General features: G+C 53.7%; 1 protein-coding gene across 2 annotated transcripts in view; it reads left to right on the top strand.

Moving 5' to 3' along the window:
* IPO9 (importin 9) overlaps positions 1-21377 on the top strand; it is a 56984-nt gene extending 35607 nt beyond the window's left edge. Inside the window, exons 11-24 of one of the 2 annotated variants that reach the window (XM_038749158.1) lie at positions 828-926; positions 2962-3068; positions 4574-4713; positions 7604-7763; positions 9516-9742; positions 10491-10639; positions 11283-11411; positions 12458-12733; positions 14162-14328; positions 16657-16790; positions 18700-18819; positions 19168-19272; positions 19948-20024; positions 20462-21377. In XM_038749158.1, coding sequence (XP_038605086.1) covers positions 828-926; positions 2962-3068; positions 4574-4713; positions 7604-7763; positions 9516-9742; positions 10491-10639; positions 11283-11411; positions 12458-12733; positions 14162-14328; positions 16657-16790; positions 18700-18819; positions 19168-19272; positions 19948-20024; positions 20462-20572 — 2001 coding nt within the window. In that variant the 3' untranslated portion in view covers positions 20573-21377. Of the gene's footprint in view, positions 1-827; positions 927-2961; positions 3069-4573; positions 4714-7603; positions 7764-9515; positions 9743-10490; positions 10640-11282; positions 11412-12457; positions 12734-14161; positions 14329-16656; positions 16791-18699; positions 18820-19167; positions 19273-19944; positions 20025-20461 lie in introns of both variants that reach the window. The other variant, XM_038749159.1, reaches the window with a different exon arrangement.
* Positions 21378-26016: the final 4639 nt, after the last annotated feature.

Below are 26016 nucleotides of genomic sequence, written 5' to 3'. Positions count from 1 at the left end.
TTAGTGCTCTGAATGGCTCGGTGACGGTTGCCAGGTGAGGGAGGAAGGAACCGAATCCTGTTGAAGGGAGCTTGTCACCGGCCTTCTCCAGCTCCCTTTCTCCATCCCTCCAACCTCTCTACTCAGCTGGCACTCTGGGCCCAACACTTACTCTCAGAGGAGCAGGGCAGGTGACTAAGTCCTGAGGAGGAGAGGATGGCCACCTCACACTTCCTTCCCACCCTTGTGCCAGCTGCAGCCACAGCCTCATCCAGGAGTAGGACAGCCTGAATTCCTCTCCTCTCCCACCTCCCCAGAGAGGACTACCGCTTACCCCACTCCCTCAGAGAAATTCACGTTCTTACAGGTGCCAGACTATGCACACAGTAGGCATTCAGTGAATGCCACCAGTTGATTGATTGATTGACCATTCGTATGGATTACGTGCATTTGCGACTGCTCAGCCTCCTGTGGTAGACTCTGCTGTTTGTGGGCAGGATCTGCCTCTTGGTTTACCCTTCCCAAAACGCCACATGATTACTAGCCCAAGGCGCAGCCCATCGAGGGTTGTCAGGTCCAATTAATGGGGTTTGGGGGGTGGACAGGAAGGTCGGGGGCAGGGGGAGAGAGAGTGGACAATTCCAAAACAGTGTTTCTAAAGACTCCACTGGCTCCCTCCGTCTAGCACTTTACCTGGAGGCCCTGCCCAACCTTCAATAAAGGCAGGTTTTTAGGCTCAGAGCAAAGGAAACAAGGTGGTGGCTGCCTTTTCACCGGTCCATTTGCTAGCCCTTTTTGAGCTGGGAGAGTAGCCTGGAGAGACCATGGTTTTTCCCCCTTCCTTCCAGATCAAAGTGTGGACTGCCAACCCCCAGCAGTTTGTCGAGGACGAGGATGATGACACATTCTCCTACACTGTCAGAATCGCTGCCCAAGACCTTTTGCTGGTAAGAGGCCCCGAGTGGGAGGCCTCATCCAGGAGGCCTTCCCAGACTAAGCCCCCTCCTTCCTCTCCCCCTCCTCCCCTCTCCATCCCTCCCGCCTTACCTTCTTCCCCTCCCCACAGCACCTGTATATATGTATATATGTTTGTACATATTTATTACTCTATTTTATTTGTACATATTTTATTCATTTTATTTTGTTAATGTGTTTTGTTTTGTTCTCTGCCTCCCCCTTCTAGACTGTGAGCCCACTGTTGGGTAGGGACTGTCTCTATATGTTGCCAACTTGTACTTCCCAAGCGCTTAGTACAGTGCTCTGCACACAGTAAGCGCTCAATAAATACGATTGAATGAATGAGGGGCAGCTGGGGATTCTCAGTCACGTGGGCTGTGACACTTCCTTCCAGGCCCCTAGCCCAAGATGAAACCCTGTCCTTGGAGGGAGAGCAGGGGGAAGGGAAGGGATGGAGTTATTCCAGGCTTTGGCAGGCAAAAGCTCCCAAATGAAATGGTGAGACTTGAGGCCTGTCCTCCCAGTACTTGGCACTGGCATCTACCTGAGCCAGGGAACGCTAGTGTCCAAGATTTCAGCACTTACAGGTCAGTGCTGAGCAGCAGTCAGAGTGGTTCGGTTAGCCGAGGCTGAAACGTCAGAAACGTTTCCCCTTGCTCCGTTCTCCGACAAGAGTTACTACATCCCAACTCACTTGTGGGCAGATTTCAGGGCACAGAGGTGCTGGAAGATAAGCGTCTCAACATCCGTGCCAACATCCGTGCCAGGGTGCCAGCTGCCCTTGCTCCCACCCATCCCGGCGTTTCAGGCTGAGCGTAGGTCGGGGTGGGGAGAGGTGGAGAATGGGGAAGAGGTGGAGGGTTAAGACTGCCAAAACTGCTTAATCATTTTTGCCTTTCTAAGCCATCCTATCTAACTAAGCACAGGAATTTTCCTCTCGTTTCAACAGCTCTGTGTGGCAGGGTGTCAGCCTGTTCTCCCCAAGTTAGGAATCGCGTTCAGAGAATAAAAATCTCCCAAATCACTTGGGCCCTGGCCATCCTTAGGGCCAACCTCCCTCTGGGTTCCCAGAAATCACCTGTTTGATATGGCGTCGGTGTCGCTGAAGGGAATTCGTTGGACAAAGTGAGGACAACTTTACTGCCTAAAGCTGGGTTTGCCCAGGCAAACTGTCCAAGTAGTTCAGATCCTCCAAATCTTCAGCCTCATTTATGCGGATCATTAGTGAGGGTGCAGAATGAGGTTTCCCTTGTGTGCAAGTAGTACTGCAGGAACACTACCAGGGGGTGTCAAACCGGAGTGGGTGGCCAGTAGAGCGAACCCCTGCGGCTCTTATCTCACATCTGCCAAACTAGCTCTCTTCCCCCCTTCAAAGCCCTACTGAGAGCTCACCTCCTCCAGGAGGCCTTCCCAGACTGGGCCCCCCCTTTTCCTCTGCTCTTCCCCCCCCCCCCCATCGCCCCTACTCTGCTCTGCCCCCTTCCCCGCCCCACAGCGCTTGTGCATATTTGTACATCTTTATTATTCTACTTATTAATGATGCATGTATATCTATAATTCCATTTATTTTGATGCTGTTGATGCCTGTCAACTTGTTTTGTTGTCTGTCTCCCCCTTCAAGACTGTGAGCCCGTTGTTGGGTAGGGATTGTCTCTATCTGTTGCCGAATTGTACTTTCCAAGTGCTTAGTAAGCGCTCAGTAATTACGATTGAATGAATGAATGATAGAGGGGACCTGGCCAGGCTGATACATGGGGCTGATGCGCAGAGCTCCGGACAAAGCCAGAGCCAGTAAGGGCCTTTAAAAGGAGGCCCAAATTAATGCCCCGGAGGTTTGGAGAGACCCCCTTTCCCTCCCCCCGACCCCGGATTTAGGTTCGTGATTTTCAGAGCGAGTCCCGACAGGGATTGCTGCTCCAGTGTCCTCACCCACGGCAGTTGACCCCATATGGCTGGCGAGGCCCTGGTTGAGGCTTTTGGCAATTCAGCGGGGCCAGATTTTGAGAGCTTCCTCCCGCTCCCTAGGCGGTGGCCACCGACTTCCAGAATGAGAGTGCCACGGCGCTGGCTGCCGCCGCTACCCGCCACTTGCAGGAGGCAGAGCAAACCAAGAGCAGCGGCACCGAGCACTGGTAAGGAGCGGGCGGCGGGTGTGGCCGAGGGAGGAGCTCCCATATTGACCCTACCCCGGGAACGAATGGCCAATCCAGGCATTGCCAATTCTGGGCACTGCTGGGCTGTTTCAGGGAGCTACGTACCAGCTCCAAGTCGTACGTTGATTGTTGGTTGATTGAGTGGCGGAATCTGCCGTACCTTTGTGCTGTTCCTCTTCCCCTGGCCCCCGAGCTTTTGACTGCTTCCTGCAGCAAACCACCCCTGGGCAGGGCTGCTATTTCCACCCATCTTCCCCACCTTCAGAAGATTTAGGTCTCATCTCCAAGAGATCTCCCTGACTAACCCCTCCGTGTCACCTATGGACTTGGGTCTGTACCCCTAAAGCACTCTATTCACCCCAGTCCCGGCCCCATAGCACTCATAGCCTTCTCCTCTATTTCCCTTACCTGTAATTTATTTTAATGCCTGTCTCCCCCTCTAGACTTTAAGCTCCTTGAAGGCTGGGATGGTATCTATAGAGCACTGTTCTGGGAGTCAGAAGGTTATGGGTTCTAATCCCGACTCCACCACTTGTCTGCTGTGTGGCCTTGGGCAAATCACTTCGCTTCTGGGACTCAGTTACCTCATCTGTAAAATGGGGATTAAGACTGTGAGCCCTATGCGGAACAGGGACTGTATCCAACCCGACATGCTTGAATCCACCCCAGCGCTTAGGTACAGGGCCTGGCACATAGTAAGCGCTTAATATCATAATTATCATTATTATTATCAATTCTTATATTGCATTCTCCCAAGCCCTTAATACAGTGCTATACGCACAGTAAACACTCAGTTAAATGGCATTGATTGATTCCATTTCCACCTCCTCCTTGATTCTCTGGGGGGACAAGACTGAACATGGGTGCACGGGAGAGATGTGGAGCTGAGGGGTTGGTGGTGCTAGAAGCAATAAAAAAAAAATAATGGCATTTATTAAGCGCTTACTATGTGCAAAGCACTGTTCTAAGCGCTGGGGGGGATACAAGGTGATCAGGTTGGTCCCACGGGGGGCTCACAGTCTTCATCCCCATTTTACAGATGAGGTAACTGAGGCCCAGATAAGTGACTTGCCCAAAGTCACACAGCTGACAAGTGGCGGAGCCGGGATTTGAACCCATGACCTCTGACTCCAAAGCCCGTGCTCTTTCCACTGAGCCACGCTGCCGTAATAGATGCCAAAGACTGGGAGGCAAGAGGCAGCCTCAGTTTTAGGCGCTTGTAACCCCAGCTGTCCTGGTTCAGCCATCCTCGTCACTGCCAAAGGACACTGGCAGCAGGAGGCACGTGCCTGTCGGAGACAAACGTGCCGTCTCACCCAGCCTTGGAGCTGCAGGTTTTGATCAGAAAGGCAGAAGAAGAGGCCCCGGTTAGTGGAATTGGGCATGGTCGCTGTTGCTTCAGTCTCCTGTCCACCCCAACCTCCCCACCCCCAGCCCAGGGCCCAGAGGTCCCTTGAGCTCACAGCCTGTCTGTTCTCTGGCAGGTGGAAAATTCACGAGGCCTGCATGCTGGCTCTGGGTTCCGTGAAGTCCATCATCACCGAAAGCGTGAAGAACGGCAGGGTCCATTTCGACATGCATGGCTTCCTGACCGGCGTGGTGCTCGCGGACCTCAACCTGTCCGGTACGGCCCGGAGCCGGGCCCCCTCCCCTCAGCGGTCACCTCGGCGGTCCGGGGTCTGCAAGCCCGTGATTGCAAAGCTGTCCCGTACCACCTGAGGTGGGAGAGTGGGACCTGGCTGCCTTTAAACCCTGCCCCCACCCCAGATCGAATTCCGCTGGTACTCCCCGGGAGTCACATCCGGACCACTCTGTCGGCCCCTGCCCACTTGGGCGGGGAAAGGGAGTGAGTGCCTGACTGCTGCCATCCCGCCGTGGGCGTCTCCTTCCGTTTCTTTTTGGATCAGGTCTGGAACGGCCATGGGCCGTCCACTGAACCCCTACTCTGCTCTCCCCACTTCTTGTCAGTTCCTTGAGCGTTCTCACAGCCTGCACCCAAGTGACTACAACCTCTCCGTCTTGCCTTTCAAAAGCACCCCTGTTCAACTTTTGAATTCTCCTGAGCATCAGCCGAGGATTGCCCTCTTCCTTGGCCCGGCCCTCAGGTGTGTCACCCAAGCGCCTGGCCTCTCCATGGCTCTGATGTCCTAGCCCCCGGCCCACCTCCCAAGTGTCTGTTAGGTTCCTCTCTGGCCACCGCCCGGTACCAAATCAGTTGGCCTCGGTCCTTGCCCTCTGGGGCCTGGACCCTTAGTCCCGACTTAGACCTACAGGCAGGGGAGCAGACATTATCCTAACGGAGGCAGCAGCTCAGAGGAATGCTGCATTGGCCGGGGCGGGGAGTAACGCGCCTTCTGGGCTGTTCTCATTTTCAGAGTCCAAATCCCAAAATAGTTGCAGCCGCTCAAAGCTAAAACACACACACACTCTCTCTTTCTCCCTCCCTCCCTCCCTCTCTCTCTCTTTCTCTCCCCTCTCCTCCCCACCACTGCTCTACTTCCTCCTGCATCATTTTCCTGATGAGCTCAAGCGCCATAGCCAGTCTGTTGTTCAACCTCTGTGTCGTCTTGGTGAGATGAGCAGAGAATAAGAGCTCTTCTCCCGAATTTTTGTGGGGCCGGGGTCTGTGCTTCTGGGCTGGGTGTTGTGGGGAATGACCCGAAGGAGAAAGCCCCCGAGGGGGCTGAAAGGCCAATGGGGCACACCAACATTTAAAAATAAACCAAAAACAATAGGGAAAGTAGAGTAGAAACATAAAATATGGAGGCATGCCTAAGTATGTAGGCGAAGACCTTTTCTCCTATAATGAGGGATGGTGCTCTCCACCTCAGGAAGAAAAGCCCTGTAGTCTCCTCCCCACATCCACATTGCACACGTGTGCACAACTGTTTCTTCTAACCCTCTCCTCCAAGAGGCCTTTATCAGTTATGCCCTTTTTCCCTATTGCCTCTCCCTTCTGCATCACCCTTGCATCTGGATCTGTACACTTTAAGCAGTAGATGTTCACTTCACCCTCAGCACATTTGTACAGATCTGTAGTTTATATTGATGCCTATTTTCCACTCTATATTAATGCCTGTTTTCTGCTGTGGACTGTTAGGGCCTTGTGGGCAGGCAACAGGTCTACCAACTCTGTTGTATTGCACTCTCCCAGACACCTAGTACAATGCTCAGTAAACAGTAAGTGCTCAGTAAATCCCCTTGGTTGATTGACCCTACTCAGATCAAAGCAGAGGTACGTTGGCAGAAGAGCATTCTCTCATTTCACTGCCGTGTGCTAGCCAAAGACAAGTGTTCTGGCAGAGCTGAATGCATGGCACCATCCAAGGGACTGGCAAAGCAAGGTGAATCTGGGAAGGCTTCCTGGAGGAGGAAGAGGAGGGGTGGTGTTTAGTCATGAGTCAAAGGACGAGACGTGGGAAAAAGTAGGGTTCGAGAGAGAGAAATGGCTCGTCCCATGATCATAAGAGGCCAAGGCAGGAGCGGAGCCTGGGTGTCCTGACCCTCTCTGGTCGTGCTTTCCCGAAAGCACAGCGTCTCTCAGCCCTGACAATGTAGGAAAGGCCAGAGACCAAGCCAGCCGTTCACGGAGCCCTGCCCGGAATTCTGTCCCCGAGGCTAATAGCTCAGGATTGTGGAGGGGCTATGGTCTGCTTGCTTCCTTGACATCCAACATCCCTAACATTTCCCTCCAATAACCTGATAGGGACATAATAATAATGACTAGGAGCTCGAGTCGATACAATCAGTCGTATTTAATGAGTTATTACCCTGTGTAGAACAATATACGGAATGCTTGGGAGAGAACGCAGGAGTTGGTAGAAACATTCCCTGCCTACCAGGAGCTTACAGTCTTGAGCTCCAATATGAGCAGGTCGGACACAGTCTCTTACCCACGTGAGGCTCACAGTCTTAATCCCCACTTTACAGGTGAGGTAACAGGAACAGAGAAGTTAAGTGACTTACCAGTGGTCACACAGCAGACAGGTGGTGGTGCCGGAATTAGAATCCAGGTCCTTTTGACTCCCAGATCTGTGCTCTATTCAGTAAACCGTGTTGCTGCTTTTGGGGATTAAGACTGTGAGCCCCATGAGGGACAGGGACTGGGTCCAACCTTGTATCAGCCCCAGTGCTTAGTACAATGACTGGTTACCTAGTAAGCACTTAAATACCATAAAAAGCAGGAGGGGTAAGGGACAATAGATATTTTCTCCCCACTTTACAGTTGAGGGAAGTGAGTCACACAGAAGTTGTCTATCTGTTTAACCCTTCTTGAACCCTCCAACATCTCTAGCTTTGCCCCTCCCACCCTTGAATTGATTCAAACCCTTCTTGAACCCATTGACTTTTTTTCAGGTATGCTGCAGGCTGGGGTGGCTTGGGAGGCAGGTGGGGTGTCAGTTTAAAGAGCTCAAGGGCCTCACAGCTGCATCTCTCTCTCTCTCTCTCCCTCCCTCCCTCCCATCCCCCTCCTTCTCCCCCACCCCTTTCTCTCCCTTTCTCTCCAACCCCAGTGTCTCCATTCCTGTTGGGCCGGGCCCTTTGGGCTGCCAGTCGGTTCACAGCGGCCATGTCCCCGGAGCTGATCCAGCAGTTCCTGCAGGCTACGGTCAGCGGCCTGCACGAGACCCAGCCGCCCTCGGTGCGGATCTCCGCCGTTAGAGCCATCTGGGGGTGAGTGGGCCGGGAATCCTGGGCTGGGGGAAGGTGGGACCCTCCAAACCTCCACCAAAAGCAAAACCACCACTTTGGCAGGCAGAGCCTGAAGAGCCTGTGCCGTGGGCCTGCCTTCCTTTTTGGTCCGGCACGGCCCAGCCAAAGGGAGAGGAAGACTCCTGCTTCCTCCCTGCTTCAGCCCACCTTTTCCAGGCCAACATTGACTGGCTCTGCTTTCCTCCCACCCACCCTGTGCCAAACCAGGCCCGAGTTGCCTGGTACTGGTGCGTAAGTCCGGTTTGGTAGGAAGGATGTCCTCTAGGGTATCGACAGTAGACCTGGCTTTCCAGAGGTCTTGCTGCCCAGCGGTTTAGATACCAGAGGGTTCTCTGGGCCTGGATTCAGTACCCCCACCACGTGACCTCTCCACATGGTTGGTACTACTTGGGATCGTGAATCTGCTGAGTGCTTTTTTAATTTTTCCAAAGGACTTGCTCATCGGTGATATCCCTGTGAGGCAGAGAGAGGCTAGGGTTATTATCCCTCTTTGGTAGATGAGGAAATTGAGGTCCACAGAGGATAAATGACTTGTCCAAGGCCACACAGCAGGGCCAGTGACTGATTTTACTTGGAAAATGTCAAGAAATCTCTTAGGAGGCAAGAGGCTGATGCAGAGTCCTCAGTTTGGTATGTTTAATAATAATGATGGCATTTATTAAGCACTTACTATGTACAAAGCACTGTTCTAAGTGCTGGGGAGGTTACAAGGTGATCAGGTTGTCCCATGGGGGGCTCACAGTCTTAATCCCCATTTTACAGATGAGGTAACTGAGGCACAGAGAAGTTAAATGACTGGCCCAAAGTCACACAGCTAACAAGTGGCGGAGCTGGGATTTGAACCCATGACCTCTGACTCCAAAGCCCGGGCTCTTTCCACTGAGCCACGCTGCTTCTCTAATGTTTACCATTGAGTTGGGGAAATTCCCACTCTGGGTGATACAGCCCCTGCCTCCCCCACCCCACAGAACGCAGAGGTTGTGGGTTCTAATCCCGGCTCTGCCACTTGGCAGTTGTGTGACTTTGGTCAAGTCATTTAACTTCTCTGTGCCTCAGTTACCTCATCTGTAAAATGGGGATTAAGACTGTGAGCCCCACATGGGACAACCTGATTACCTTGTATCTCCCCCGGCGCTTAGAACAGTGCTTGACACTTAGTAAGCGCTGAACAAATACTATCATTATTATTATTATTATCACAAGCTCTGCAGAGATGGGGCCATTTCCATATTTTGAAGTAGCTCCCATCCATACCGTTGGCGGGAGGTTGGGAACCGGGAGTCTTTTCTAAGGCAGGCCAGGAGTCAGAGACTTGGCATTTGAAGACCTCGGTGGCTTGATATCAGAAGAAAAAATGTTTAAGGTGTAAGAAAGACATGCTTTTCAACTTGAAGTCCCACCAAAGAAGGGCCAGGCCCCTGGATTGCTAGTTCAGCACCGCAGGACAGAGAAACCGCTGTTAGGCCTGGGACTAGAGAATGAAAAGGGCATTGAAGCGAACCCAGCAACCTTTCACAGTAAACAACCCCTCAGTCCAAAGGACTGATTACTTGGAGCAAACAGATGGCCCCACATTCCCCTGCAGCAGAGCAAGCGACTGAGGGTCGTGGGCTGGGAGTCCCGGTTCAAAAGCAATAGCGCGAGCTTCCTGAGCTGGCCCAGGGAACCGTGCCCAGGGCTCGTGCCTGACTACGGTACTCTGCCTCGTTCCAGGTACTGTGACCAGCTGAAGATCTCGGAGAGCAGCCACGTGCTCCGGCCCTTCCTCCCCAGCGTCCTCGACGGCCTGATCCACCTGGCGGCCCAGTTCAGCTCGGAGGTGCTCAACCTGGTGATGGAGACGCTGTGTATCGTCTGCACGGTGGACCCGGAGTTCACTGCCAGCGTGGAGAACAAGATCTGCCCCTTCACCATCGCCATCTTCCTCAAGTACAGCAACGGTGGGTGGCGGAGCGAGCCAGGGGCGGGCTGAGCAAGGGAAGAGTGCTAACTTCGCTTGAGCCGCCGAACCACCGGGCCGCCCTTGACAAAGAGCCGGCACCTGGAAGGAAGGGGATCGGCCTTTACTAACTCGCCCCAAACTGAGGTGGGGGGCTCAGTTAGCGGGGAAGGGGACAGGGGACTAACTGGACACCAGTGAGGAAAAATGAGCTGCCTGGGTAGGTAACACCTCTGGGCCTGTTTCTCCTGTTAGAGTGTGATTTCTCTGTGGGCAGGAACCGTGTCTTACCTACTTGATAACAATAATTCATAATTGTGGTATTTGTCAGTTACTAGGAACTAAGGGTAGATTAAAGTTAATTGGGTCAGTCACAGTCCCTATCTCAAAAGGGCTCACAGTGTAAGTAGGAGGGAGAGCAGATCGTCGGATCCCCAGTTGAGGTAACCGAGGCACAGAGAATTTAAGTGAGTTGCTTAGGGTCACGCAGCAAGCGGGTGGAGGAGCCAGGATCAGAACCTAGGTCCTCTGGCTCCCTGGCCTGGACTCTTTCCACTAGGCCATGCTGCCAAGTGCTTAGTACAGTGTGTTGCACTCAGGAGGTGGTCAATCAATCCCATCATCGCTCCTGATTGCTTCTGGCTCCTAAGGTGAGGGCAGGGGATCAGCTCACCTGAGCCCTGGCCCGAGAGATTGATCAGTCGTGGGCTCTTCTGTGACCGCTACCGCCGCCTCCTTTGTCTCTTCAGATCCCGTCGTGGCCTCGCTGGCCCAGGATATCTTCAAAGAGTTGGCCCAGATCGAGGCCTGCCAGGGACCCATGCAAATGAGGCTCATACCAACCCTCGTCAGCATCATGCAGGCGCCAGCTGATAAGATCCCAGCGGGGCTGTGTGCGGTGAGGGGCCAGGACTGCGAGAAAGCCCCCAGATATGGGGGCGGTGCGGCTAGGCAGGGCGGGAGGCCACAACCCATCTATCTATCTTTCTCTGTCTCTCTCCGCACCCAGTCATTGCCTCGAGGGGAGGGAAGGGGATTCCAGCGGCCTGGCTGAGTACTAGACCTCCCTGCTGCAGTAGAGGGTCTGGGAATTGCCCGCAGGAGTGCCACCGCTGCCGCATCCCCGAGGAGTAAGTAGTGGGAGCTACTCTTCAGAGGTTCCCATGCTCCCTGTCAGCTCCTGCTCAGCCAGAGCTTAGGTTGGGGGTGCCAGGGCCCACGGTCCCAGCGAGCTGGGTGTGTCTGGCCTCAGCTCTGGGGAGAAAGGAGTTAGCTGTGCCCATCCTGCCAACCAGCCTTTCACTTTGAGTGTGGGAAGGAACTATGCTCCTGCCCCTGCCCACCCAGAAAAAAGCAGAGGAAGGAGGAATGGATGGCAGAGGGAGAGGGGAAGTAAAAGGCAGAGCATCACCTCCCTCCTTACTGGGCCCCGGGGCCTGACCAGCAATGGTCCCCAGAGAGTGGATGCCACTGTCCAGACCACTCCCTGGCTCCCCAAAGAAGCATCTGATGAGCATCCCCCTCCCTTTCTCTTTCCTCAGACAGCCATAGACATCCTGACCACGGTGGTGAGGAACACTAAGCCTCCTCTCTCCCAGCTCCTCATCTGTCAGGCGTTCCCTGCCGTCGCCCAGTGCACCCTACACACAGACGACAACGCCACGATGCAGGTAATGGTACTACTGTGGGAAGCTGGTGGGATAGCTGGCTGAGTCTGGCTCACTGGGCCTGATTACTGGACACTGGGCCCTGGCTCAAAGCTTGAGAAGGGCTGGGCATTGGAATCACCTAGGCCCAGGGGGTACTGGTGGACCCAGAAACTGCCCGGTCTCTCCAGTGAGGATGGGGGGATTCCTGGAACCCCTCCCAAGGTGCCATGCTCTAGCGGGTCAGGTGGGAATAGAGCCCAAGCCCCCACTCTTAACTGGGAGCTAGAAACCAGGGTTGAGTGTGCTAGGCCCAGAGGGCACTACTGCCACTACCACCCCTCGGGCCCAGCTCTGGATCCTAAGCAATGGCACCAGGGTTTGCCAGGCCCACACGGAGCAAACCTGAACGTGGACAGACACATTTCACCAACGCACTCTGTGCTTTCGAAGGCCCTCACGTGTTTCCCCGGGTGAGCAGGTGTGAGTTTTGAGTCTTATATTTTGGGGCACGGTTCAGCCCAGTAGGCTGTGAAAATTTGTCCTTTGTTTGTGGGCCTCCTCTGTGCCCCGCACCAGTCTCCTGATTGAAAGCTGCTGCCCACGGGGCACCGACCCCAGCCCAGCCTGCCTGGATGCCTGCACTCTGGGGGGGTGCTCAAGACCACTAGGGATGGAGAGAGCTGAAATTCAGTTTGTCCGCCCCATTGACCTCGGAGTTGCCGGACTGGAAAAAAAAGTCCCAGCCCAAACCCCACCTGCCCTGAGCTGCCTGGCAGAGGATGCCAGAGCCTGGCCAGGATTCCTGGTTTCCCTTCCTGCTCCTTATATTCGCCCCCAACTGCCACTCCTCTGACTGATGACAAGGCTGTTGCCCCTTGCATTTGGGGGGCGGTGCTTCTCACCGACCTACAGGGGTTTGAGCCCCCTCTAAACTTAGTCACAGGGCCAGGAACTCACTGAGAGCTGGGGTTCTGCTCCGGAGTCCCCAGTGGCTCCCGGGAGCGAGGGAGGAACTCCCAGCCCCCACCCTCTGCCTCCTAACCGGGCCATCTCCTTTCTCCCCGTAGAACGGCGGCGAGTGCCTGCGGGCCTACGTCTCGGTGGCCCTGGAACAGGTTGCCCAGTGGCACGACGACCAGGGCCACAACGGGCTGTGGTACGTGATGCAGGTGGTAAGCCAGCTGCTGGACCCCCGCACCTCGGAGTTCACTGCGGCCTTCGTGGGCCGCCTGGTCTCCACACTCATCTCCAAGACGGGCCGGGGGCTGGGGGAGAGCCTAGACCAGATCCTGCGGGCCATCCTCAGCAAGATGCAGCAGGCGGAGACCCTCAGCGTCATGCAGGTGACATCCGGGGGGATACTTTCATCCCAATCCCTCGCCTCCCCTCTCCCACCCCCTCCCCACAATCAATCAATCAATCAATCGTATTTATTGAGCGCTTACTATGTGCAGAGCACTGTACTAAGCGCTTGGGAAGTACAAATTGGCATCACATAGAGACAGTCCCTACCCAGCAGTGGGCTCACAGTCTAAAAGGGGGAAACAGAGAACAGAACCAAACATACCAACAAAATAAAATAAATAGGATAGAAATGTACAAGTAAAATAAATAAATAAATAAATAAACAGAGTAATAAATATGTACAACCATATATACATATATACAGGTGCTGTGGGGAAGGGAAGGAGGTAAGATGGGGGGATGGAGAGGGGGACGAGGGGGAGAGGAGGGAGGGAAGGGGCTCAGTCTGGGAAGGCCTCCTGGAGGAGGTGAGCTCTCAGCAGGGCCTTGAAGGGAGGAAGAGAGCTAGCTTGGCGGAGGGGCAGAGGGAGGGCATTCCAGGCCCGGGGGATGACGTGGGCCGGGGGTCGACGGCGGGACAGGCGAGAACGAGGTACAGTGAGGAGATTAGCGGTGGAGGAGCGGAGGTTGCAGGCTGGGCAGTAGAAGGAGAGAAGGGAGGTGAGGTAGGAGGGGGCGAGGTGATGGACAGCCTTGAAGCCCAGGGTGAGGAGTTTCTGCCTGATGCGCAGATTGATCGGTAGCCATTGGAGGTTTTTGAGGAGGGGAGTAATATGCCCAGAGCGTTTCTGGACAAAGATAATCCGGGCAGCAGCATGAAGTATGGATTGAAGTGGAGAGAGACACGAGGATGGGAGATCAGAGAGAAGGCTGGTGCAGTAGTCCAGACGGGATAGGATGAGAGCTTGAATGAGCAGGGTAGCAGTTTGGATAGAGAGGAAAGGGCGGATCTTGGCAATGTTGCGGAGCTGAAACCGGCAGGTTTTGGTGACGGCTTGGATGTGAGGGGTGAATGAGAGAGCGGAGTCGAGGATGACACCAAGGTTGCGGGCTTGTGAGACGGGAAGGATGGTAGTGCCGTCAACAGAGTCCCCACCTCCCTGACTTGCTCCAGCAGAAAGAGAGAGGCTTAGTGGAGAGTCCAGACCGGGAAATCTGAAGACCTGGGTTTTTATCCTGGCTCTGCCACCTGCCTGCTGGAGGATCTGGGGCAAGTCACTTAACTGCTCTGTGCCTCAGTTTCCTCATCAGTAAAGTGGAGATTCAATGCTTAGACTGTGAGCCCAGCCCCCTATGGGACAAAGACTGTGTCTGACCCAGTGATCTTGTATCTACTCCAGCGCTTAGCATAGTGTTTTGCATCTCATAAGAGCTGAACAGTGAAGGGTGGTTATCATCATCGTTATCATCCTTATTCTTATTTTTCCCACTGTGTGAGTGCTCTCTCTTTTCTGTCCGTCTCCTAGTCCCTGATCATGGTGTTTGCCCACCTGGTGCACACGCAGCTGGACCCCCTCCTGGAGTTCCTGTGCAGCCTCCCGGGGCCCACTGGCAAGCCCGCCTTGGAGTTCGTCATGGCCGAGTGGACGAGCCGGCAGCACCTGTTCTACGGACAGTACGAGGGCAAAGTCAGGTGAGAATCCCGTTGTTGGGTAGGGACCGTCTCTATACGTCGCCAACTTGTACTTCCCAAGTGCTTAGTACAGTGCTGTGCACACAGTAAACGCTCAGTAAATACGATTGAATGAATGAATGAATCCAGCTCCGTCCTCTCCACTTCCCCCACCGCTCACTATTCCCCTCGCCTTCCTCTCCCCCTCTTGCCCTCCCGGTCTTCTCCCTGTCCCCCTCTCTCCTGCCCTCCAGCCTGGCCTGTCGCCATGGACACTTTCCCTTCTCCCTTCTGGGCCTCTCCCATTTAGCCCTTGGCCCGCTGAGCGGTCCCCGAAGGTTGGCAGAGTCTCTCCCACGTTATCGGGCCTTCTCCCTGATCTCTGTCCGACCCAGCCTGCTGCCCTGCAGGCACACATCTCCCCTGGGCCTCCAGTACCTCCACCTGGCTGTCCTACCGGCAGTTCAGGCTCAGCCTGTCTAAAACAGAACTACTTATCATGTATCCTAACCCCACTCCTCCCCCTGGCTTCCCCATCTCCATCAAAAGCCCCACCACCCTCCCCAACTCAGAAACCAGCATCCTTGGTGTCATCCTCCACTCTTCACTCCTGTTCATTTAGTTATCGCCTCCAGCTCGCTGCCCAGTCCTGCCGGTTTTTCCTGAACGACAGCTCCCCGATCTTCCCCTTCCTCTTCCCGCCAACCGTGGCCACCCCGGGATGAGTTTTAGTTTTGCCACAGCGAGGCGGTTTCCTCAGGCTCCTCACTGCTCTCCCGGCATCCATCCTAGATCATCTTCCCGAGGCGTCAGTTGGCCCACATCTCTCCCTAGAACCCTCCACTGGCTCTCTCTGTCTCTCCACATCTTCACCATTGGCTTCAAAGCTTGCCACCATCTGGTTCCACCTTACCTTTCTGCTCCTACTTTTCTCCAACTCAGGGTCTTCGTTCCTCCCAGTTCATTTTAGCCATATCTCCTTCTCAACTCCCCCACCTCCATCCCCTTGCTCACGTTACTTCCTTGACTTAGAACTCCCTCCTGCATCAGACAGACCTTAGCTCTCCCCACATTCATACCCCTCCTCCCATCCCAATTCCTCCATCCAGTAAGCTTTCCCCAGTGGATTTCCCAGCCCCAGAGCCGTAGCATCCCTTCAACCAGCTCTCGCGTTTCCCAACTCATCCTTGGCACTCGGGTCTTTCGGGCTGCCATATATATTGATTTTTGACCTCCCTAGTTGTAAGTTCCTATTACATTTGTCTCCCCTGTAGAGGTTAGCTCCTCGTGGGTAGCGAACGTGCCGCTTCATTATTCTTTGGCTCCCGTACGCCTAGTACAGTGCAGCACACCAGTTGGGTTCTTGGTGCTGCTGCTACCACCCTAACTGCCCACTCCTGATTACCATTCATATCAGTCAATGGACTTTTTTTGAACACTTTCTATGTACAGAGCACTGTAGTAAGCCCTTGGGAGACTACAGAGCAACAGAGTTGACAGGCACGTTCCCCTCCCACAGATTATAGAATGTGACCGGGTCCTCTGTAAATGTCTCCCTGACTTTCCTCTGCTTTCTCACCTGGTCCCTGCTCCCTAAGTCGTTGTTTCCTTTTCTCCCACTCCCTTCTGCGTCACCCAGCGTGCTCCCTTTAGTCACCACTCGCTCCCCCCAGCCCCACAGCAGTTATATACATATCCATAATTTATTAATATCTGCCTCCTCCTCCAGACTGTAAGCTTGTTGCGAGCAGGGAATGTCTGTTATATTGTGTGTTGCACTCTCCCAAGCGCTTAGTACAGTGCTCTGCACTCTCAATAAATGCGATTGATTGATTGCCCCAGCTCAGTTGACTTGCTTCCCCATTCCTGTGCCTGTTCTTCTGCTTTCAGGTTGCTATGGGAACGAGACACACACCTTCCCCCTCCTTGTCACTGAACCGCATCCCTTTTAGGCAGAAGGGCACGAAGCCCTCCCTGCTCCTCCATGTCCCTGTTAGGTCCCGCCTGCTTCTAGTCCCCGCGGTAACCCTTGGCCCTGACACGGAGCTCAGAGAACTGTCTATGGGAGTGGATCGGCCTTTGTGTTTTCCTGCTTGATGCTCCCATTGCGTTTTGTGTTATTGCGTGCCGGCCCAATCTCCCCTTGCCCAATTGCTGAGTTGTCAAAAAAAGAGGCCGTGACTCCTCTTCCTTCCCCTGTCACCCCAGAGCGCCCAGTATAAGAGTCGGCATCCAGTGGGCACCTAGGACCGACTAGGACTGGGGAAAAAACCGGCCTGAAGTGGAGAGGGTGGACTCACGGTGGGGAGGCCGGTGGTTGGCACTGACCTCGTTCCCTCTCGCCCCCAGCTCCATCGCTCTATGCAAGCTCCTTCAGCACGGCATTAACGCGGATGACAAGCGCCTGCAGGACATCCGGGTGAAGGGAGAAGAGATCTTCAACATGGATGAGGGCATCCGGACCCGCTCCAAGTCAGCCAAAAGTGAGGGGCCGGGACCAAAAGTTACCTCATCTGTAAAATAGGGATTAAGACTGTGAGTCCCGTGTGGGAAAGGGACCGTGTCCAACCCAATCACCTTGTATCTACCCCAGCACTTAATACAGTGCCTGGCACATAGTAAGCACTTAACAAATACCACTATTATTATTATGTTCTGAAGGGAGGTTTGGAGCAAGGTGTTTCCCTTCTCGGGCTTTGGTTTCTCCCTGAGAAATGGGAGCGCAATTAGCGCCCTTCTCGGGGCAATGTGACATGGCAGCCAAGAATCATCATCAGTCGTGTTTATTGAGCGCTTACTGTGTGCAGAGCACTGTACTAAGCGCTTGGGAAGTACAAATTGGCAACATTATAGAGACAGTCCCTACCCAACAGTGGGCTCACAGTCTAAAATGCCAGGAACCTTAGACTGAGTTGAAACCCAGACTTCCTGACCTGATTTCCCAATTTCCAATCACAGACTTGAGGGCTCAGGCTCATTGGTCTGGCCTCCATGGCGTTCCTGGGGTACCATCCTCCACTTTTACAATAATAATAATAATAACCGTGATTCCATTAAGTTCTTACTATATGCCAAGTATACTAAGCGCTGGTGTATATACAAGATAATAAGGTTATGAACAGTCCTTGTTCCTCATGGGGCTCTCAGTCCAAGAGGGGGAGACCAGATGAGGAAACTGAGGCCCAGAGAGGTCACGTGACTTGCCCATGGTCACAAAGCAGGCAAGACATCTATAAAATGGGGGTAAAGACTGCGAGCCCCACTGGGATATGGACTGTGTCCAACCTGGTTAGCTCGTATCTGCCCCAGCATTTAGTACAGTGCCTGGCACATAGTAAGCGCTTAACAAATACCATAAAAAAAAACAAACCAAAAACGTGGCAGGGCTGGAATTAGAACCCAGGTTGTCCGACTCCCACGCCCATGCTGTTTCCATGATCTCTCTTATCTCATTCAGCCTGCACATTCAGTCTATCACAAAATCCTGTCGATTTTACCCTCACAACATCTCCAGGGTCTGCCCATTCCTCTCCACCCATACTCTGATCCAAGCACTTATCACATCCCACCTTGCCTTCTGCAACAACCTCCTCGCTAACCTCTCTGCCTTCAGTCTCTCCCTGTTCCCCAGTCTCTATTTCACTTTGCCCATAATGTTCAGTCCACTTCTCCCCACTCCTCAGAAACCTACAGTGGTTTCCCATCCACCTCCACATTAAACAGAAATTCTTTTAAGGCACTTATCAGCTCTCCCCCTCCTACTTTACCTCACTGATCTCCTACTAAAACCCAGCCCACACATTTCACTCCTTGAATGCCTCAATTTCATCCATCTCACCACCGACCCCTTACCCACGTGCTCACTCTGGCCTGGAACTCCCCATATATAAACCCCTACTAAAATCCTATCTCATTCCAAGAGGCCTTCCCTGACCAGTTCCTCATTTCCCCACCTTATTTGCCTTCCCCTCTGTGTTGCCTGTGCACTTGAATATGCACCCTGAAGCAGTTGGTATTCAACCCAGCCCCACAGCACATATGTACATGCCCCTATATTCTGCCATTTCCCCTAGCTGTAATTTATTTTAATAAGTCTCCCCCTTCATACTGTAAGTGACCTGTGGTAAGGGATCATGTCTCCCAACTCATATTGTACTCACCCAAGCGCTTGGTAGAGTGCTGTGCACACAGAACGTGGTCGGTAAATACCATTGGTTGATTGATTGGCTGTAAATCCCAGGGTGATTGCACCATCTTGTGATGTCTCTGTGACCCAAGGATTGGGGAGTGTCTCTAGAAGAAACAAATGCAGACGCTGCCTCTGGAGCCTTTTCTGGCTCCGACTGTGTAACGGTAACCAGGTTCTCGTCCTTCCCTAACTCTCCCGCCCAGACCCTGAGCGCTGGACAAACATTCCTCTGCTGGTCAAAATCTTAAAGCTGATCATCAACGAGCTCTCCAATGTCATGGAAGCCAACGCCTCTCGCCAAACGGCGGCCGAGTGGAGCCAAGGTGGGCCGCGGTCCATCCCCACCGGGAGCCAGACTGGGTTAGGCGGGGCTGGCGGGCGAGGAGGGCCATTGAAACCGAGGGTGGGGGTCTAGCGGCCCTGGATTCCGAAGCCACGGGAGCCGCTCGCCCACTCCCTTTTCCAGAGTCTGGTGGCCACGGCTGAAGTGTTCTCCCCGAGTCCACAGGGGAGCCGGGGGCCGGCCTGGATCACCCAGCGAACGGGTTCAGGGGAGAAGTGTCGAGGGGGCCGGGCCCATATTGGGCTCCAAATTGGCAAGTGGGACCCAGAGCATTGGCGGCTGCTCTTCAGCTCTCCGCCCCTCCCCGCTCCTATTCTCTCCTGAGCAGATGACTCCAACGACATGTGGGAGGATCAGGAAGAGGAGGACGAAGAGGATGAAGGTCTGGCGGGACAACTCTTATCGGACATCCTCGCCTCCTCCAATAAATATGGTAGGCACTCTCAGGGGTGCTGTTGCTCCCTCCTCCAGCTGACTCTAGGAGGAAACCAAAGTCGGGGCAGGGAGCGCTGGAGTTTCCCAGGGAAAGAGAACCCAGTCTTCCGAGGTGGGCTTCCTGATGCTCCCGTTCCTTTCTTGAAAGGAAGCTGAATTGAGAGCGTGGTGGCTGGGACCATCTCTACCCATACTGAGTCCCAGGGAACTGTTAAACTGGTTGAAAGGCTGCTTTCCCCACTTTATTCTGTGGCCCAGTGGACAGATCTCGAGGCTGGGAGTCACTTAGATTGTGAGCCCCACCAAGGATAAGGGGCCCTGTTTAATTCCCACTCGGATGTTCTCTCTGAGCACTTAGTACAGTGTTTTGCACACAGCGCTTCATAAATACTAATGCTACTCCTACTAGGACCTGGGGTCTCATCCCAGCTCTGCCACTCACCTGCTGTGTGACCTTGGACAGGTCACTTCACTTCTCTGGTCCTCAGTTTTCCCAGCTGTCAAATGGAGATGAAATGCCTGTTCTCCCTCCCTTTTAGATTGTGACCCCCATGTGGGACAGGGACTGTGTCCAACCTGATGATCTTGTATCTGTCACAGCGCTTGGCACGGAGTAAGCGCTTAACAAAGACCGCAAATCCCCGTGGTGACATGGGTGGGTGTTTTCCAGCAGATGAGGATTACTATGAAGACGATGAGGAGGACGACCCTGATGCCCTGAAGGACCCCCTGTATCAAATCGACCTGCAGGTGAGGGAGAGGGCTGGAGCTGGGTACGGAAACTGAGTTTATGTCGCTGCTCTTTGGACAGTTTCGGCCTCCCTTGAGTCAAGGCGGGGAAGGGAGCCTTCAGGCCTGGGTTTGGTGGGCCTGTGGGGGAAGGGCAGAGTCCTGCTTACAGCTCCTTAGGGACCCTCTGGAGGGGTGAGGGTCACGACCCCCCATGGGTGTTCTTAAGAGCTGGAGGGAGGGGGCTGTCCCTGGGACAGATAGCAGTCTGCCAAGCCCGGACCCTGTCACTGACAGTGGCAACCGAGGGTGCTTGGAGAGGCGGTGGGATGGTTGCCCTCCTCTCAGCCTACCTGACATCCCGGACAGGGATGGACCGCCACAAGGGCTTGGATTTTCCCTCTGGGAGACCAGCGCCTCCCGCCCCTCTGACTCCACACCCGTGCTCTCCCCCACAGGCCTATCTCACGGGTTTCCTCTGCCAGTTCGCCCAGCAGCCCTGCTACGCCGTCTTCTCGGGCCACCTCAACGACAACGAGAGGAGAGTGCTGCAGGCCATCGGCATCTGAGCCTGCCGTCGCCACCGGCCCAACCCCTCCTTCTTCCCTCCCTCCCTCTCTCCTCCTGCCAGCCTGCTCCTGCTCTCTCCCAGCCCGTCTGCCCCGGATCCCTCTGAGGGAAATGAGGCCGGGACCCGCCTAGAGCAACCCGGCGCTTTCCTCACGGGAAGTGTGGGAGGGAGGAAGACGACCATGGGTGACTCTCACCCCCAGCCCCCTGGAATTCCTGCTTCCCTCAGCCTCTGACCCCGGGGCCCGCCAGTCCCGGAAAATGGCCGCTTGGGGCCAATGGAGAGCCGAGGTGTCCTGGACAGATTTCTCCCCGCCCCACCTTTTTCCCCTTGTACCTCCAACCTTTTGAGGGGAGACAGGAAGCCATGGCCACCTGCGCCCTCACGTTTCAGCACGAGGGCAAACCCACCCTACCCATTGAACTGGAACGGGACTAGACGCTGCCACACTTCCCGGACAGCAGGAATTCCCCGGGCTGGGGCCGAGGGGCTGGAGCGGGAGGGCCGCCCCACACTGACTCCTGGCAGCGGCTCCCCTTCCCCCCACAGCCCTCCCCCCCCGAGGAGAGCGGACGGGCCCTTGGCCATCTCCAGACGTTCTGCCCACACCCACCGTGTGGCAGAAACCTAACGAAGAAAGCTGCCACAACAGGCCCCTTGCCTCACCGCAAGGCGCCCCCAAATTCTGAGGTGAAGAGATCTTTGCGTACACACGCACACATACACACCAGGGCCAGCTCCATGGTGATGAATTTCTCTTTTTTTACAAAAAAAAAAGGATTAAAAAAAAGCACCACCATCTATTTAATTTGCCTCCTCTCCTCCTGCCCCTTTTCCCCAAGCACAACAGCCCCCATCACCTCTCTCCAGCGGATGAATCTGAGGGGCTTCTCCGTCCCCAGAGCCCCCTGGAATGGTTAAGCGTAGCCACAGATTAGCCACGTGTATTTTTCTAGGACTTAAAAGTAACTGACCAATGAGTTAGTCCTTCCGGTGTGAGGTGGCTCCCAGCGCCTCCGGGTCCTGGGTTCTCGTCGGAGGGAAAATGAAAATAAAGCAATGGAAAGGACGGGACGGAGCCTTCTCTGAGAAGCGGACGATCCACGGAACGTGACCCCCTCCGCGTAGAAAGCGGGGCCGTCAATTGGGATTCCTGGGATTTTTCATTCGTGAAGAGGGGGTTGGGAGCAGGTGGGCAGGGAGGTGGCTTCCCCTCCTGCTTTTCATCAAATGGTCATGTGGACACTGAGGAGAGAGCAGAGGGGGCTGGTTGGCCGAGGAGGCTTTGGCACTGACTTTGGGCTCCCAGCCTCTGCCCGAATCAGTCTGGGGCCCAGAGTCGCTGCCAGTGCATTTGGGTGCTTTTCCCCACGGCGGAGCTCAGTGACAGCCCGGTTCCGGCCACTGTTGTCTGCCCCACCCGCCTGGGGACAGCCTGCATGGGTCCCTTCCCCGGCCTCCACCCGGGGACAGCCATCAGTCCTACCCGAGCCCTTGGAAATTTGGATACGAAAGCATTGTGGCCTAGTGGCTAGAGCACAGGCCTGGGAGTCAAAAGGACCTGGGTTCTAATCCTGACTCTGCCACCTATTTGCTGTGTGACCATAGGCAAGTGACTTCTCTGTGCCTGTTACCTCATCTGTAAAATGGGGCTAAGATTGTGAGCCCCATGTCGGATATGGACTGCGTCCAACTTGATTATCTGGTATCTACCCTGGTGCTCAGTGCGGTGCCTGGCACATAGCACTTAACAAATGCCATTTTTTTTTTTTAAAAAAAGGAACTGGCAGTTGGGCCAACTTGATGAGTGAGAGCCTACCTCATCTCACTGAGAAATGGCTGTGGCTGCTGTGGGAGGGGAGGCAGGTACAGAGCTCACCCAGGGCTGGATTTATCTTTGCCCTCGGCGGGTAGGAATGTTAAAATCAAAAAGCACCTGGGTCACTTGGAGCAGTGCTTGAGTCTGCTGCTGTTCCAAACCAGGGAGCCTGTGGGCTCACACACCCATGGGCCCCTCTCCAGGACGGGCTGGATGGCTCCGCCGTTCACCCCAGTCCAGTGCCACAGCTGGGCAATCTGTCAGCTCTGCGCCGGCTGATTCCTGAACTACATTCAATCATTTATTGAGCGCTTACTGTGTGCAGAGCACTGTATTAAGCGCTTGGGAAGTACAGGTTGGTGACATATAGAGACGGTTCCTACCCAACAATGGGCCCACAGTCTAGAAGAGGGAGAAAGACAACTAAACAAAACGTGGACAGGTGTCAAGTCTGGCCAGGATCCTCCACAACACTGCCTTCTATGCAGGTAGGCACATGCTGTCAGGCGAACATCTAATTCCCTCTGTTCCATCCCAAACATAGTGAGAAAACATACTGTGGAAGAACTGGACAGTTTGAATTCGTTTCACATCGAATCCGCTAATCCTGGTGTGTTTGGGGACTTAGTAGGTGCTCACACTGTGCTAAATGCTTTGCAGAGCACTGGTACAAGATTGTCAGAATGGAATAGGCCCTGTCCTAACAGGCTCAAGGTCTGTAAGGGAGAAGAGATATTTTATCCCCATTTTAACAGGTGAGGAAACTGAGGCACCAATAAGTCGAGTGATTTATCTGAGGTCACCCAGCAAAGCGGCCGACAGAGCTGGGACTAGGAACCCAGATCTCCTGGAACCCAGTTCCATGTCCTTTCCATTGATTACTGTAAACGAGGGAGTGTGCTGGGCAGGGTTTCATGGGTCTAGAGGCCACTGGGCTCTGGGAAACAGAAAAATGGAGTGCTGCTTGGTGGGGTGGATGAGATGTTGGAACCCCCGTCCTGCCCCCTCCCCCTGCCTGGGAGGTTTCAGAATGCCCCAGGTTGGAAAGGAAAGTAGACTTGGTCCCGAAAGAGGGGAAGGGTTACAGCTGGTGGTGGCTTTGGGGTCTTTTGCTTCTTCACAAAGGAAAAGTGAATCAGATTCCCAGAAGTTGCTAAATTTGGATGTGGCATTAGCACTTGGAAACAGTGATTACTCAGCTTTGATTTCTGCCTTACCCAAGGCATGTGACCGTGCTCACAAGATGGCTTTGGACCACGCGGAGATAGGAGCCCACTCAGGTTGCAGCAGTCTCTTGAGTTGGTTCTTACTGGTCCATGGGCCACCTACTCCAACCCTAGGCACCCTCCCATTATTCCATCACACGTCCCCCTGCCGCTCACCTGATTCACCTCCTCACCAAGACAGGAGGAGCCCGCTTTGCTTTAAGGCCACTGGGGCTGGATTTGGGGCAGCTCAGCTTTGGCTACAGGGGAGGAACCCTGCTTTGGGTCCGGTGGAAAGGGCTTGGTCCTGGGAATTAAGAGGCCTGGGTTCTCATCCCAGTTCTGCAGGGAGGGGAAGAGCCGTTGGGGCTGGGCCTTCAGAGAGGAACGATTTGGATCCAAGAGGTGGGCAGGCCCAGAAAAATTGTGAACAGCTGGTCAGTGTGGGCAGCTAAGATCACAATGGCTACCAAGGCAGCTGCTGCCTGAGTTGTGGTGCTAAGGCGTAGCGTTCTCACTAGGATGCTCTCTTTTCAGCCATAAGTGGGTCCCGTGTGGGAAAATCTTTTGCCAACCCTACAGCACCCCTGTATGTCGACTCGCTGTGAGGATAATAATTATGATGGCATTTGTTAAGCGCTTACTGTGTGCAAAGCACTGTTCTAAGCACTGGGAGGATGCAAGCTGATCGGGTTGTCCCATGTGGGGCTCACAGTCTTAATCCCCATTTTCCAAATGAGGGAACTGAGGCACAGAGAAGTGAAGTGACTTTCCCAAAGTCACACAACAGACGTGGTGGAGGCAGAATTAGAACCCACGACCTCTGACTCCCAAGCCCGGGCTCTTTCCACTGAGCCACGCTGCTTCTCTAGCTAGGCATCAACGGCAAGACAGTTGGGAGAAGTGCAAGGGCTGCTGGATAAATTACAATCGATATCATTTCCTCCCGGTCTACCTCAAATCCCCGCGAGAGGACCAGAAGAGTTGCAGGGGGGTGGAGGGGCTGGAAAGGCCAAGACAGAGAAGGGATGTCAGTGACATTTAAAGACTTGAAGGGGGTTTCACCAAGCCCCACACCCCAAGAATGAGAGGGGATGCTGAAACTTGGAGGTGGGAGTTTTGCAACAAACACTTTTTAAGATATTTAAGTGCTTACTCTGTCAAACATGGCTCTAGGGTAGATACAAGGGAATTAATTGTCATAAAGCAGGTAGTAAAGCATTGAATTTGCTCCCACTAGAAACTGAGCAGGCCAAAAAAAATTGGTTCAAATGGGGTTTGGATAAGTTTGTGGACCCTACTGTATTAATAGTATTTTTGCACACAATGGGTATAGGGTACTATGCTAAGCAATTGGGTGAGTACAATAGAGTTAGTAGGCCTGGTTCCTCCCTTCAAGGAGCTTACAGTCATGCAGAGGAGACAAATATAAAATAATTTAACAATAGGAGGAAGAAGGGCTCAGGTAGTACGGTATGTAAAACAGAGTATATACAAAAGTGGAATGAGAAGTAATAAGTACAAAAATGTTTGGGCTGGGGTGATGGCATGTGACCTGGGGAGAAGAAAAATTGACTAAGGAATGCTTTCTGGAGGAGGTGGGATTTCAGAAGAGTTTTGAAAATGGAGAAAGCTGTGATCTGGCAGGTTTGAAAAGGGAAAGAGCGCCGGGCAGGAGGAAGGATGTGAGCCAGGGGTCAGAGCTCAGAGTCAAAACTTGGAACAGTGAGAAGAAGGGGCTTGGGAGGAATGGATAGGGTAAACTGGGATGTAGTGCAAAGAAGAGAGTGGATAGGTAAGAGAGAAAGAGCTAGTGAAGTGCCTTAAAGCCAGAGATCAGAAGTTTCTACTTCATTCATTCATTCAATCGTATTTATTGAGCTCTTACTGCGTGCAGAGCACTGTACTAAGCGCTTGGGAAGTACAATTTGGCAACATATAGAGATGGTCCCTACCCAACAGCAGGCTCACAGTCTCTACTTGATGTGGAGAGGTATGTATGGGTAACTTGGTTTTGGGGGAGAGGAAAATACACAGACTGGTTTAGGAAAATGAACTGGGGAGTAGAATATAGACTGGAGAGGCAGGGAGATCAATAAGGAAGCTGATATAGTAGTTAGGTTGTTAAATGGTACCCTTGGATCAGAATGGTGACTTAAGGGATGGAGAGGAAAAGATGGCTCTGGAAAATGGAGGAAAAACTGCCAGGAACTAGCAACGGACCAGATGCCAGAGCTGGAAGAAGAAGGAATCGAGGGTGATGCCAAGGTCATGGGGTTCCTGAAAAGCAACCAGCATTTGTCTCCTCCAAGCACCCGTAACTTCGATCAGAAACAATATTAAATATTAAACTGGGAAGCCCAGTGGCCTGAACCAGTCAAAGCATTGGTTGTGATGCCGTGTTCTTCAAATGGCTTT

This window comes from Tachyglossus aculeatus, chromosome 7 (genome assembly GCF_015852505.1).
Source record: "Tachyglossus aculeatus isolate mTacAcu1 chromosome 7, mTacAcu1.pri, whole genome shotgun sequence".
Taxonomy (NCBI): Eukaryota; Metazoa; Chordata; class Mammalia; order Monotremata; family Tachyglossidae; genus Tachyglossus; species Tachyglossus aculeatus.
This window is presented reverse-complemented; position numbering and strand designations above follow the sequence as displayed.